The sequence below is a fragment of the Malaclemys terrapin genome, chromosome 4 (genome assembly GCF_027887155.1).
Source record: "Malaclemys terrapin pileata isolate rMalTer1 chromosome 4, rMalTer1.hap1, whole genome shotgun sequence".
NCBI lineage: Eukaryota > Metazoa > Chordata > Testudines > Emydidae > Malaclemys > Malaclemys terrapin.
This window is the reverse complement of record NC_071508.1, coordinates 43,696,387-43,709,051: the sequence shown is the minus strand read 5'-3', so window position 1 is coordinate 43,709,051 and position 12,665 is coordinate 43,696,387. Positions and strand designations below refer to the sequence as shown.

Below are 12,665 nucleotides of genomic sequence, written 5' to 3'. Positions count from 1 at the left end.
AGAAAATGCCTCTGAAGTGTCAAGAGTATTGGGATAATGAGAGAGATCACCTTACTGTGGCAGGCCCCAAAGACATTGCTCTTGATAATGCTGCAGTGCTTTTGTCCCAGTACAGATTTGAAAGGCTGATCAGCACACAGGTCAGTCATGTTTATGTTTGAGCAGCTGCTGGTGACTTTCCAGCTGTTCCCAAACTCCTGCACTCTCATCTCCACTGACTGCCCTCTGGTTGTAAAGTCATTCTTTGAACGGCCATCAAAATCACCGCAAAGGCCACAGACTTTGCCCTGAAGAATTTATACAGATTTTAAAACAAAATGAGGTCTGTTTTTGCACAGAAAATGAACTAACAAACTGCTAGTAAAAGCCTAGTAAAAATATTTGCAAATTCCAAACATTCCTGAAAACATACCAACCTGCAGAACACATCTTGGAAAGAACTGAGGTATAAGTAACAAGATGTAGCCATTAAAGGCCTGTATAGTCCTGTCCTGGCTTTACATCTAGCTTCAATAATTTGAATATTTCATACTGATGTGATCATGAAATAATGTAACTATGCCAATCAATTAGTGCCCTCTTACTCATTAGAATGAATCTGTTTTCATGCCAGGATTTTTAAACAGGGGCTCCATTTTTGCAGGCATAATTTTTAGATGAACCCTCTCCGCCTCCAAAACTAAAAAAAAAAAAAACCTCTGACAATTCATTCATTCATTTGCACATAATCAGGGCCGGCTCTGGCTTTTTTGCCGCCCCAAGCAAAAAAACCAACAAACAAACAAAAAAACCCCTGCGGGGCGGCCGGAGCAGCGAAGCAAAAAAAAAACAAAAACGTGCGGGGCGGCCGGAGCCAGGGTGCAGGGGGACTCCCTGCACTGCAGATGTGTCCCGGGCAGCAGAGTGTGTGCCCCGGCTACCGGGGGAGGGGGAGTGAGCGAGGGGGGGGAGAGAGCACGGGCGGGGAGAGAGAGAAGGTGGGCGGCCAGGGCTTCCTTCAGTGGGGCACTCGCCACACAGCCCCTCCTGCCGCGCCACCTGCTGGGAGGGCTCCGCGCCGGGGAGGGAAGGACGCGGGCTGCCCTGATGGGCTTGCTGCAGACCTAGCACCAGCTGGAGTAGATGGAGCATGCATCCTGCTCCCAGCAGGGCGCTCCCCTCCTCCACATGGGGCAGCCGAAGCGGCGAAGCAAAACAAAAAAACAAAAAAACCTGCGGGACGGCCAGAGCAGCAAAGCAAAAAAAAAAAAAAAGGATTGGAGGGAAGCCACCCCTTAGAATCTGCCGCCCCAAGCACGAGCTTGCTTGGCTGGTGCCTGGAGCCGGCCCTGCACATAATTGGCCATCATAGAAATGGAGGCACAGTTTGAAAATCAGTCCCTCAATTGCTGCACTTGTACCCACCTGGAAAGAGGGTGCCACTAGAACAATTACTGTGGTCTTTTGGTCCCACATGAAGGTCATTCCCTGGGAAGTTTCAATCACAATATAAACCCCCCTGAGATCCAACTTGTAATTCTTTACAGCATCTGGCTCAGTGGTTATCTCTTGAATTTTTCCTTCCAGGAGTCTGATTTCAATGTTCTAGAATAAGGAATTAAATTGCACTGAAGGAAACAAGAATGCAGTCACAACTGACTAGGAAACTTTTATCCCATTCTGTGCAGGAGTCTCATTCAGATCCCTGCATCACACCCCATCCTATTTCTTCTACCCTTGAACCTCTGCATCTTGGCCAAGGTCCCACTGGGACAATTTATACCCATGCACCATCATTGAAGTCTACAGGGCAGAATTTGGTCCCATGACTCCATGGCCACAGAATCTTTCAGGGTAGCTTCCTCAAAAAGCCTTTTCTTGGTCACAGAAATCCATTTCTGCTGGAAATTCAGCTGCCATCTTGAGTTCGGCCTTAGCAGCTCCCTGAAGCACACACTCAGATGTGCTGGAATTCTCTTTATTACGCCTGCCTGTCTCTTCCTCTTCTCATCCCTTAAATGTCAACACTCCCTTCACACATTCATTTGTTGCTGTCTTCCCTGCTTCCCTCCCATCGCTAGCTTAAATACCCAGTCCCCCTGCACCTGCTGATCTACTCCACATGCCAATCCCTTCCCACCCTCACCTACCACTGCTTTTTGGCCATAGGGCTTCATTTGGGACATCTCTAATATTAGCTGCATCACAGTATTAGGGTATAATAAATTCATTACTCATAAAATTAAGACAGATATCCCATTCTATCAGCTCCTCCCACATAATCCAGAGTTAAGGTTGGACTCACCTCCAAAATCAATGTGATCTTCAAGGAACAGATGGAGAGTGATTTCCCACACGCATTGTTTTGAGTTACAATTCGGAAGGTGCCATCATTGGGGTTATTGGGGCAAAAGTCCTTACACAAATAAAGAAAAGCATATCTGATCTTGTTATCTGACTAGCGCATGTCTTAGGAATGTCCACGAGGGAGTTGTAAATGAACTATATTTCTAACATTTGACTCCACATTTCTTGTCTTTTTTTTGTTGTTGTTGTTCAAAAAAAGTTACAGATGGGATTTTCAGAAGCACTCAGCATTGGCCTATCTCATCTCACGTTGAAGTCAAGGGAAAATTTAACAGAGTGAAGAGCTAGGTTAATGCTGAACACTTTTATAAGACCCCACCTGACATGTCCAAATATATACAGTAAAACCGTTCTGTAATGCATTTTTCACTCTACACAGGCTCTTCACTATAAGCAGAACTGCAACCTCTACATTTCAAAACACCGAAATAATAGAGGCCTTGATTTCTACCTCCCCGCAAAAAGAGTTTCACTGCATCCAAGGTCACTAATATGCAGGTTTAAACCTTCATATGTTTCATTCACAAAAAGGTGTTGTCACTTTTGGACTGTCTGTGCTGTAGAAGCATTTGGTTTTTCAAGTGGACTCAGAATTAGCATACTCTACAAAACAGTGCTGTTACTGAAGTCAGTAGTGTTACACCAAGGATAAATCTGGCCCTCAATTATGTTAACCATCTAATAGCACACACCCAACAAACAGAACACACTGGAATCAGGCTGGCATTATTTGGATGTGGGTTGGGAGGGCCAAATTCAAAAGGAAGTGTAAAGAAATCTAAACTGGTTAAACATACAGATTACACTACTTTAAGGCCAGATCTCTTTATTGGTGAGTGGTTACATAGAAGCCAATGGTCCAACACAGGGAGTAAGGCCATGCCTAGACTAGGAAAACAGGTCATTTTTTAAAATGTTAGCTAACACCAATACAGACAGGATTTTACGCCTTTAAACACATGCTTGATGGTTGTGGTCAACCCTAAGCTTTCACCTAGTATTTTTCTAGTCTAGATATGGCCCGTGAGTATCAAAATCTGGCCCTTAGAATCTCCATCAATTCTCCAAGGATACATTGCAGCCCCTTCACATCACCTCTGAACTGGGCCCTGACGTCTAGCTGAGTTATGGGAGTCTAAATTAGGGTAAATTGGTGGAAGGAAGAAAGGTATTTATCAGGAAAAGTAATATGATGGAATGGGCTGGTGACACCAACTGTGCTACCTACACTCAACTCTGAATGTGGCCCTGAGTCAGCCTCCACACCTTTCCCCCCAATATCAAGGGACAGAGAGTACCCCCAATGTCATTATTATCTCCTCTCAGATTTCCTTTTTCAGTTAGCTTGCCAGTCTTAGCAGAGAGACCAGGGAGAGTGAGCCATGGTACTCAGCTGCCAGTCAGAACCTTCTCTTACAGATACCTATGCATTATTCACTCAGCTCAAAATCCCGTGCCCTGTGCTCAGTCTCCTGTGCTTCATCTCTCCCTGGAGAGGATGCCTCCTGCTCTGTTGCTCCTACTTCAACCCAGAGACTGAAGTAGAGTTTATAGTTTAGTGTCCCAATTCTACCAGGGGCAATGACTAGTGCATCTACATGGCACAGTCTTGCTCTACCCCTAAAATCTCTCTGTGTGATAACTTAGAGGGAGACGCCAAGGAAGTAACTGCCCCTCCTGATTGCCCTGCCCTTTTGTGGTGGAACATCACCAGGTCTGATATAGTTTGGGATCTCCTATACCCATGCAGAGGTAGAGGGGCAGGATTGGTGCCTATTACCTTGTGTGTGATAGCCATCTAGTTACTCAAACAGCACTGCAACTTGAGCCTGTGAAGAGCAACAGCTCTCAGACAGGTAATGATGCTTTGTTACCTGAGCTAGGATATAATCGCAATCTCCCATGAAATCAAACTTTTCTCCATCGAAGCTCAAGTAATGTCCATTTCCATACACGGTGCACGTTCCCTGGCAAGGGTTCTCTGTGCAGTTCCACTGTCTGTTATTACATGTGCTAGGAGATGGAAGGCAAAACATTACGATCTTTACATCAAAGATGGTTTTACATAACTCTGGGTAGATACAGAATTACTGAATATTTAAATTAATCCCTTTTAGTGGATCACAGAACACAGTGGCCTCTCATATGAGCAGTGTTGGACTGTAAGCTACTTTGAGGCCTTGCTTTAATATTGGCTTAACAATCACAAAAAGAACATGAATGCTGAATATTGAATGTCAAAGCCGGGCTGCAGGCAGCCAGATCTAGTAGTTAGAGTCAGAATCCACAATCACAAGACAGGAAGCAAAAATCAGCAGGATCAGGATAGCAGGAGGTCAGAAGCAAAAGACAAACTGGAGATCAGAAACAAAGTTCGGAACCTGAGTCAGGTCACCAGCGAGAGCAGAGGCAGGAGACAAACTGGAGGTCAGGAACCATAAATCAGATGGGAGGAATCAAGCCGGGTCAGAACACTAGGAAATTAGGCTCAGACAGTAGTATGCATACAGTATAGCAGGGTGAGCCCAGTTGTTCAGACAGCTTCTTGCTGCTGGCTTCAGTAAAGGCAATCAGCCCTGGGAGTGCACCAATTGGACATCGGGGTGGAGCCTCATATTAAAGCTAGGATTCATTGATCCTAACTAAGCTGCTGCTAGGTGGAAGGTTGGAATATAGCTGCTCTTATAGGCCTGGGTTCAAGACTGTGGATCATGTCATTGAGACACATATTTGACTTCTACATTTTGATTCTTTTGGTTGTTTAAATTGCATTAAAACAACTCATGCTACTTTCCCTTTCAATATTTATTCCAAGACCTTACATACAATTGAGGTCAAACTAACAGGCCCATAGTTTCCTTGATCACTTTTTCCCTATTTTTTTTTTTTAAGTAGTAGAAATTGCAATTCTCCAGCCATAGGGTATAAAACCTGAGTTTACAGATTAATTAAAAATCCTTGTTACTGGGTTTGCAATTTCATGTGCCAGTTCCTGTAATATTTTTGGAGGGAGATTATCTGCTCCACCCCATTTAGTCCCATTAAACTGAGTTTAACGTCCACCTCAGATGTGCTAATTTCTACTTCCATATTCTCATTTCCTTTAGACACCCTGTCACTTCCCCTAAGATCCTCATTACCCTTATTAAAAACTGAGGCAAAGTATTTGTTTAGATGTTGGGCCATGCCTAGATTATCTTTAATCTTCACCTCCCCCCCCCTCAGTGTTTAGCAGGGGTGGGCAAACTTTTTGGCTCGAGGGTCACATCTGGGTATGGAAATTGTATGGCAGGCCATGAATGCTCACAAAATTGGGGGTTGGGGTGTGGGAGGGGATGAGGGCTCTGGCCTAGGGTGCAGGCTCTGGGGTAGGGCTGGGGATGAGAGGTTTGGGGTGCAGGAGGGTGCTCCGGGCTGGGACCAAGGGGTTCAAAGGGCAGGAGGGGGATCAGGGCTGGGGCAGGGGCAGGGGGTTGGGGTGCAGAAGGGAGTCAGGGATGCAGGCTTTGGGCGACACTTACCTCAAGCAGCTCCCAGAAGCAGCGGCATGTTCCCCTCTCCAGCTCCTATGCGGCGGTGCGGCCAGGCGGTTCTGCGCGCTGCCCTGTCCGCAGGCGCTGCTCCTGCAGCTCCCCTTGGCCGTGGTTTCCAGCCAATGGGAGCTGGAGCAGCGTGCGGAGCCTTCTCGTTGCCTCTACGTGTTGGAGCCAGAGGGGGGACATGCCGCTGCTTCTGGGAACCGCGCAGAGTGGGGCAAGCCCCTAACCCCGCTCCCCAGCTGGAGCACCAGAGCGGGACAAGCCTCAGACCCCGCCCCGGTGGGAGCTCGAGGGCCGGATTAAAACGTCTGGAGGGCCGGATGCTATAGAACCTTGTACTATTAGTTTTAATCTCCTTTGTAAGGTCCAACTCTGCTTGACTTTTGGCAACTGTCACTTTTTCCCTAGGCTTTCTGACCTCCAAGAGATAGCTTTCCTTGCTGATCCAGCCCATCTTCCATTCCTTGTAGATGTTCTGCTTTCTCTGTTTGAGATGCTTGCTCATCCAGCTTGGTCTGCAATCCTTCCCTATGATTTTTTCCCCCTTGCTTTGGATGCAGGCTGCAGCTTTGACTTAAAGTAATTCCAAGCCTCCTCCACATTCAGATCCTTGAGTTCTTCAGTCCAGTCCACTTTTCTAACTAGTTCCTTTAATTGTTTGAAGTGGCTGGTCCCTGTGCAGAGGGGTTGGTAAGGATGGAAGCCGCCGGCAGCCTCACCCCTGTATACCTATGTAATGAGAGGCCACATCCCTGAACCAGGCAGGGATTTTCATGTTTCATGCTCCTGGCAGGTTATGTGCATGACCAGTTCACAGAAGTGGTCAAAAGTAATTTAAGGGGGAGATGATACCTGTTGTCGCTATATATGCATATGAATTAGTGCAATGTGGTGCAGACAGGAAAGGGTAACACCTTTCCCCTTTTATTCCCAGTGGAAGTGTGGGGGTACTGAAAGGAAGCCTCCATAATGGATGGGAAGATCCAGCACTGATCTCAAAATACATCCTGCTTCTGTGCATTAACTCTCATTGTTTTACTGGCCTGCATTTTATGAGTTATTACCTTATGAAGAAACAAGTATTAAGACTTTGTGGAATATCATACCATGTGTTACAGCGGACTGTGATACTTTCCCCAGGGTTATAGAAATTTTCTCCATGGACACATGGACACTGGTCCTCAGCAATGCAGCCCCCTTTACCATCAGATACAAGCCCATTGGGGCACAGGCAGCCAGAGACACATTCTGTGACATACTGTGAACATACAAATACAATGCAAGGTGATGTATTAATCATCCAGGAAGGAGAAAGAAAAAGTGGAGACAATTAGTTCTGGTTGCTACGTTGCAGTTGCCAAATCAGAAGCCGTGCTGGAAGCCTTCTAAGAATCAGGTCTATGAGATTCACTTGGAACCCAACTATTTTACAGATCTCTGGTTTTCTGTACATTAATTTATTCTATACCAGTGGGAAATAAGATTTTAAAAATCGTCAAATCAGATTGCTGCATATCCATTAACATGACAATACAGACAGGGCATGATACAAAGTGGGTAGCTATTGCTTCTCTATTGTTATCAGTGGAAAGGGTGGTTTGTGAGCAGTGCAATGTTAGCATTTGTTAAGTACGATCATGCATGCAAAATAATAAATAAGCCATGCATCTTCTTTTGATATGAATTTATCCCCTTACACACTGCATATCCTGTGTCTTACAACTTTTCTGACACTCAGATCCAATTGCTCCTGGGCCGGCAGAACTGCAGTCGAAGTAAAACATAGGAGCAGGACAATCTACAAGAGGGAAAAGCCATTACAGAAGGGTCAGTTGGTGAAACTGGAATGGATGCCATCAAACAATTTGTGCCAGCCTAGACAGTTCCCAAAATACATAATTGAGCATGTCAGCTAGGATCGGGGGAATTTCTTTTATACAATTTTGAGCTGTTGGCTGAATTCAAAAAGTGAAACTGACAGACATTTTTTGTCTTTTCAGATGTTTTCCCCATTGATGAACTTTACAAAGAGTAAATATTTTTCTTTTTCTATAAAATGTAAGATTAATACTCCACTGATTTTCTTTATGAAGATCAGTCTCCAGAGGTCTCAACTGTACTTGTTCAGATTTAATATTTTTTCTCAAAATAATTTTCCAATATAAACAAAAACGTTCACAGAAAATTTTCATTTTGGTTGAAATGTTTTCATTTTGAAGAAAAACCAGAAACAAAACATTGTACGGTAAAATGTTTGGGTTTTGGTAACATTTTTCAGTTTTTGGTTTTTAAAAACTGATCATTTTAAGTTAAAATGGTTTGGGAAAACAAAAAAAATTGTTAAGTTTTCTGTTTAGTTATTTGTTAAAAACAAAAATTCAAATCAGATGGTGTACTGGAAACTCCTGTCCCTTTCCCCTCATGGGAAAAGGGTTTCTAGCCTTATACTGGGATGTGTGTCAAATACAGCCTGGAAATCCTTTGGAGCAGCCATTCTGTAACTCTCAATCCCACGTTGGTAGTGTTGAGAGACTTCCCATTTAGAATCCTCCACCCTCTTGCCATTGGTTATCCCCATATCTGTGCCCTCCCACTTCGGTATAGAAGGGGAGATGCCACGCTTAGATAGGAGCATGCTGCAGACAGCAGCTGCTCCCCCCTTCCTCTTGATCCAATGAACCTTGCTTTCACGTTATGGTTTGAATAGACTCAGGGGGACAGGGAAGCATGGATCCCCCATCCTTTCACACCTGTCAGTTTCCACTGGCTTTAGCTTCTCTCCACTGAAGGATGGAGTACCCAACCCTGGACACAGGAATCCTTTGAGTCAGGTGCTGGCTTAAACCAGAGAACCAACTCTGTCAGGAGCAGAGCCAGTATGAAGCTACTGATACCACTTGTACCTTGTATGACTGATTTTTTGTCAGCCTATTAGGGATCCAGGGAACAAGCAGAAATATGTATATCGGAAGACTAAGTAGCCTAGCCTTTGAAAGCAAAGCCAGCACTTCACACTGACAGTCAACGCTGAAAAAAAAAAATCTGCTTCCACACCTTTAGGATGCAAAAGACCCAGTTCCTCCCTGAGAGGTCTTCTGAGGGATCAGTAACCAAGCAGTATTAAAAGGTCTTTATATTTTTTATCTATAGCAGATCAATGGCATGATATAGAATTGCTTGTGAAAAAAACTCATTCAGACATATTCATTTGTACACAACTGGACAAATTCCTCTACCCTGTCAGAGACTGGAATTATTTGTGATATTGGAATAAATGCCCTTTTTGGAAAAGAAGAAACACAGAGGTGATAAGCACCACACAAATTCCAGATTTGTATTCATTTGAGATGATGTGTTCAAAAGGACAGGGAGTCCAAATAAACCATCTTTCCATCTTTGAAGGACTAGTTATTAAGATGACCTGAAGCATCTAGAAATGAGAAGTACCCTTTTCTCATCTCATGAACTTTGAGAGATATATCTATTTTTGAAGAGTTCAGCAAGTTTGATGACATTTTTATAAAGAATGTTATCAACAGGCTAATATTCATCTCTATAATTAACACATTTCAGGGAGAAGCAAGACATGCATACAACACAGCTATCTGTTAAAAAAAACTGACAAATACATTGAAAACCAATTTAAATTCTAAATTACAGCTCAATGGTAAAATTTAGCAAAATCTCACCTTTTTTCATTATGGCTTCTCCAATGCAGTCTAATCTTCCTCGAATACATTTGCTAAAGATATTTCATAAAATGAGAAACTCATCAGTTCTTCTCACATTCATACGAGAAAGCAAACATTATCTAAAAGCTCTGCCACTCGTGTGAATATCAGTCACACCACAGTGCGTGGTTCATGTAATCACCCATATGCCAAGATGGAATTGTCACTTCAGAGAGAGAGAGGAGGAGAAGGGCATACAACTCTTAGGTTCTGTTCTCTCACTTGCAACAGACTTGTTTTATATCTTTAGGCAGTTCACTTCAGCTTTCTGCATCTGTTTCTCCATGGTACTTACCTACTTAAGAGGGATCTTGGGATGCTAAATTAATTAGTGTTTATAAAATACTTTGAGATCCTCCCATGAAAGGGGCTATATAAGTGCACATTATTATAATTAGCGATTCTGTTATTCGGTGTAATATATTGAGCTGGTTGAAAATGCCAGTTATTTGTCATGGAAAATTTAAATCCTTTTATTGTTTTAGTTTTTGTCAATTTCTTGATTATTCAATGCTGGAAAATGTTGATTCTCAAAGGCCATTTTTGGCTCCAAAGCATTCTGTTTTTGAAAAATGTTCTGTTTTCCTTTCTCATTTTTCATTTCAAAAAGAAGAAATTTTCAGTAAAAATATTTTTTTTCCGTAAAAAGTTGTAATACTAGCAAAAAGCCATTTTCCACCAAAATTATACAAAAGTGAAATTTCAGTCAATCCTAATACTGCATGAGGAGTAATCCTGAGGCCAGACCATTCATAAATCTACCATTGTGTCCCACATTTGCTTCCACCCTACCACTCTTTTTTCTTTTTCTACAGCTTTTTATTGCTCCCCCCCTCCACTGCTCTCCGACCTCCCTGCTAATGTCACTTCTACTCTGATAGCACCTCGGACCTCCCTCCTCCTGACTTCTGATCAACTCTCCATTTCTTCTCGCTTTCCATGCACTCCACCCTTGCCCATTACAGCTAATCTCTCTTCTTGCTCCTACAAATTATGTGTGGCTCTCATCTCCCATGTTATAGAAGCCTTTTGTTCATTCTTAGAGCACTTGGACTTAACCACTTTGGGGTTTGTCCATTGGACCATGGTGGAACCTGACCGAATATTGTCAAATAGAAAATCTCATCATTCCTTGGTGTGATATGAATTCGTTCAGAGATTATTACTCTCATGGGCTGCAGTGTACGTTTAACATGACAATCCATCTACCATACGTTCTTCAGTTCATCTGAAACAACTTACCACATGAGTTTGTCCTCTTGGAATGATTTCCCAGCTTGAATTGTCTTGTCTTTGTAGTAACATGGACAGTCTTCTGGAGACACACATTCATCAGCATTTAGGTAGGTCTCCTTGGGACAACCACAGCCCTCTACAGGAGTGCTCTGGACATTACACAGCAGATCAGGCTCGCTCAGGGAGCGGCAGGAGTGGTTACAGAACTTCACATCGTAGCTGAATACCATCGTTTCAGGACAGTCCTTAGAGACATCTTTACAATACAAATAAAATAAGGACTGAAATGGGCTTGTGACCTGCAGTGTTAAATTATCACCTCTGCTCTTGATATAGGCAATAACTACATATACTTTTCCTCCTAACGATGAAGGCTCTCTCCAAAGGAAAGTGTTGGAACCCGCCTTACCTAAGGTATTTAGAATTAATTAGCCAAAACGCTGAAATATATACAATGCTATCACATGTCAGGCTCCAAATACTGCATACCTCTAATCAGGGCCAGCTCCAGGGTTTTTGCCGCCCCAAGCAGGCACCCCCCTCCCCTCGCAAAACAAAAAACAAGCAAACAAAAAAGCCGCGATCGCGATCTGCGGCACTTCGGCAGGAGGTCCTTCGCTCCGGGCTGGAGTGAGGGATCCACTGCCGAATTGCAACTGAAGAGCCGGACGTGCTGCCCCTCTCTGGTTTGGCCGCTCCAAGCACCTGCTTGGTAAGCTGGTGCCTAGAGCCAGCCCTGCCTCTAATATGTCCCTATGTTTAAAAATAAACCGGTGTTCTGCTTTACTAATGAGTGTCACAGTTCAGGGCAATTGAACCTGGATTTCCTCTCTGTGGTCCAGCAAGGGCATGCACTCTAGGCTCCAGGCTCCTTAGCTATCATCTCTCTTGGGCAAAACCCCACATCTCTCTCCCTCCTGACAGGCAGAGGTGCTGGAACAATTTGTATGGTGGGGTGCTGAGAGCCACTGAACCAAACTATAAACCTTGTATAGAATGGAAACCACTTCAAACCAGGGGGTGCAGCAGCACCCCCAGCACCTGTAGTTCCAGCACCTATGCTGACCAAGGATTTTCCAAGCTGACAGTTCCCTGTGCTGTTCCCCAGCAGGTCAGACTGCCTAAGCAGACCTGCTTTGCTTTTTTCTCTAGATTTAGAAACAGCATAATTGCCTGTTACATTACCACACTGCTCTTTCTGAGCAAAAACATTTATTCTTAAAGCGAAAGCATTAAAGAAAACAAATGAAAAATAATAAAAGAACCTACACACATGCTAATGAAGCTTACCGGAGATCACCCTCCCCTGCCCAACCCCAACAAGGGCTCTGGTAGGAGTCAGTCCTTCAAACCCCACACAGGGGCTTCTCTGTGGCTACAAGTTCATAACTCCTTTTGCTCAGAACAAGAACCCTCATGAATAGGTCAAGTCCTTCCAGTTCTTCCCAGGAAAGACTGGGGCCTCCCTTGGATAGAAGGTCCTGTCTGTTTGCTGGATCAGAAAGCAGGGCCTGAGTCAGTTTAAACTCATGCTGTTTTAGCCAAAAGTCCTTTCTTTGTCTGTTGATATCTAAAGCATCCAGTTTGAACCAGTATATGCAAGCCTCTCCGGGTGGTGGCACCCCTCTGGAGGTGTTATAACCTGAGAGAATTTGCCTAATTCTCCCCCCCCACACACTGTTCTTTGCTCCTGGAGGAGCTGTGGTCACCCTCTCCCATGAAATTACATACAGTCCCTGGCCCACAATGATACATAAACTTAGTACAGTAAGATCTACCAAAGATATGAGACTCTCCAATTAGGAGTAATTTG

At 43.9% G+C, this 12,665-nt stretch overlaps 1 protein-coding gene across 1 annotated transcript in view; it reads right to left on the bottom strand.

The window, feature by feature from the left end:
- LOC128836122 (mucin-5B-like) overlaps nt 1-12,665 on the bottom strand; it is a 69,921-nt gene that overhangs the window by 24,166 nt on the left and 33,090 nt on the right. Inside the window, exons 16-23 of the mRNA XM_054026137.1 lie at nt 10,859-11,108; nt 9,575-9,627; nt 7,583-7,683; nt 6,992-7,143; nt 4,221-4,359; nt 2,285-2,395; nt 1,405-1,584; nt 51-287 (exon numbers count right to left, since the gene is read on the bottom strand). Coding sequence (XP_053882112.1) covers nt 51-287; nt 1,405-1,584; nt 2,285-2,395; nt 4,221-4,359; nt 6,992-7,143; nt 7,583-7,683; nt 9,575-9,627; nt 10,859-11,108 — 1,223 coding nt within the window. The remainder of the gene's footprint in view (nt 1-50; nt 288-1,404; nt 1,585-2,284; nt 2,396-4,220; nt 4,360-6,991; nt 7,144-7,582; nt 7,684-9,574; nt 9,628-10,858; nt 11,109-12,665) is intronic.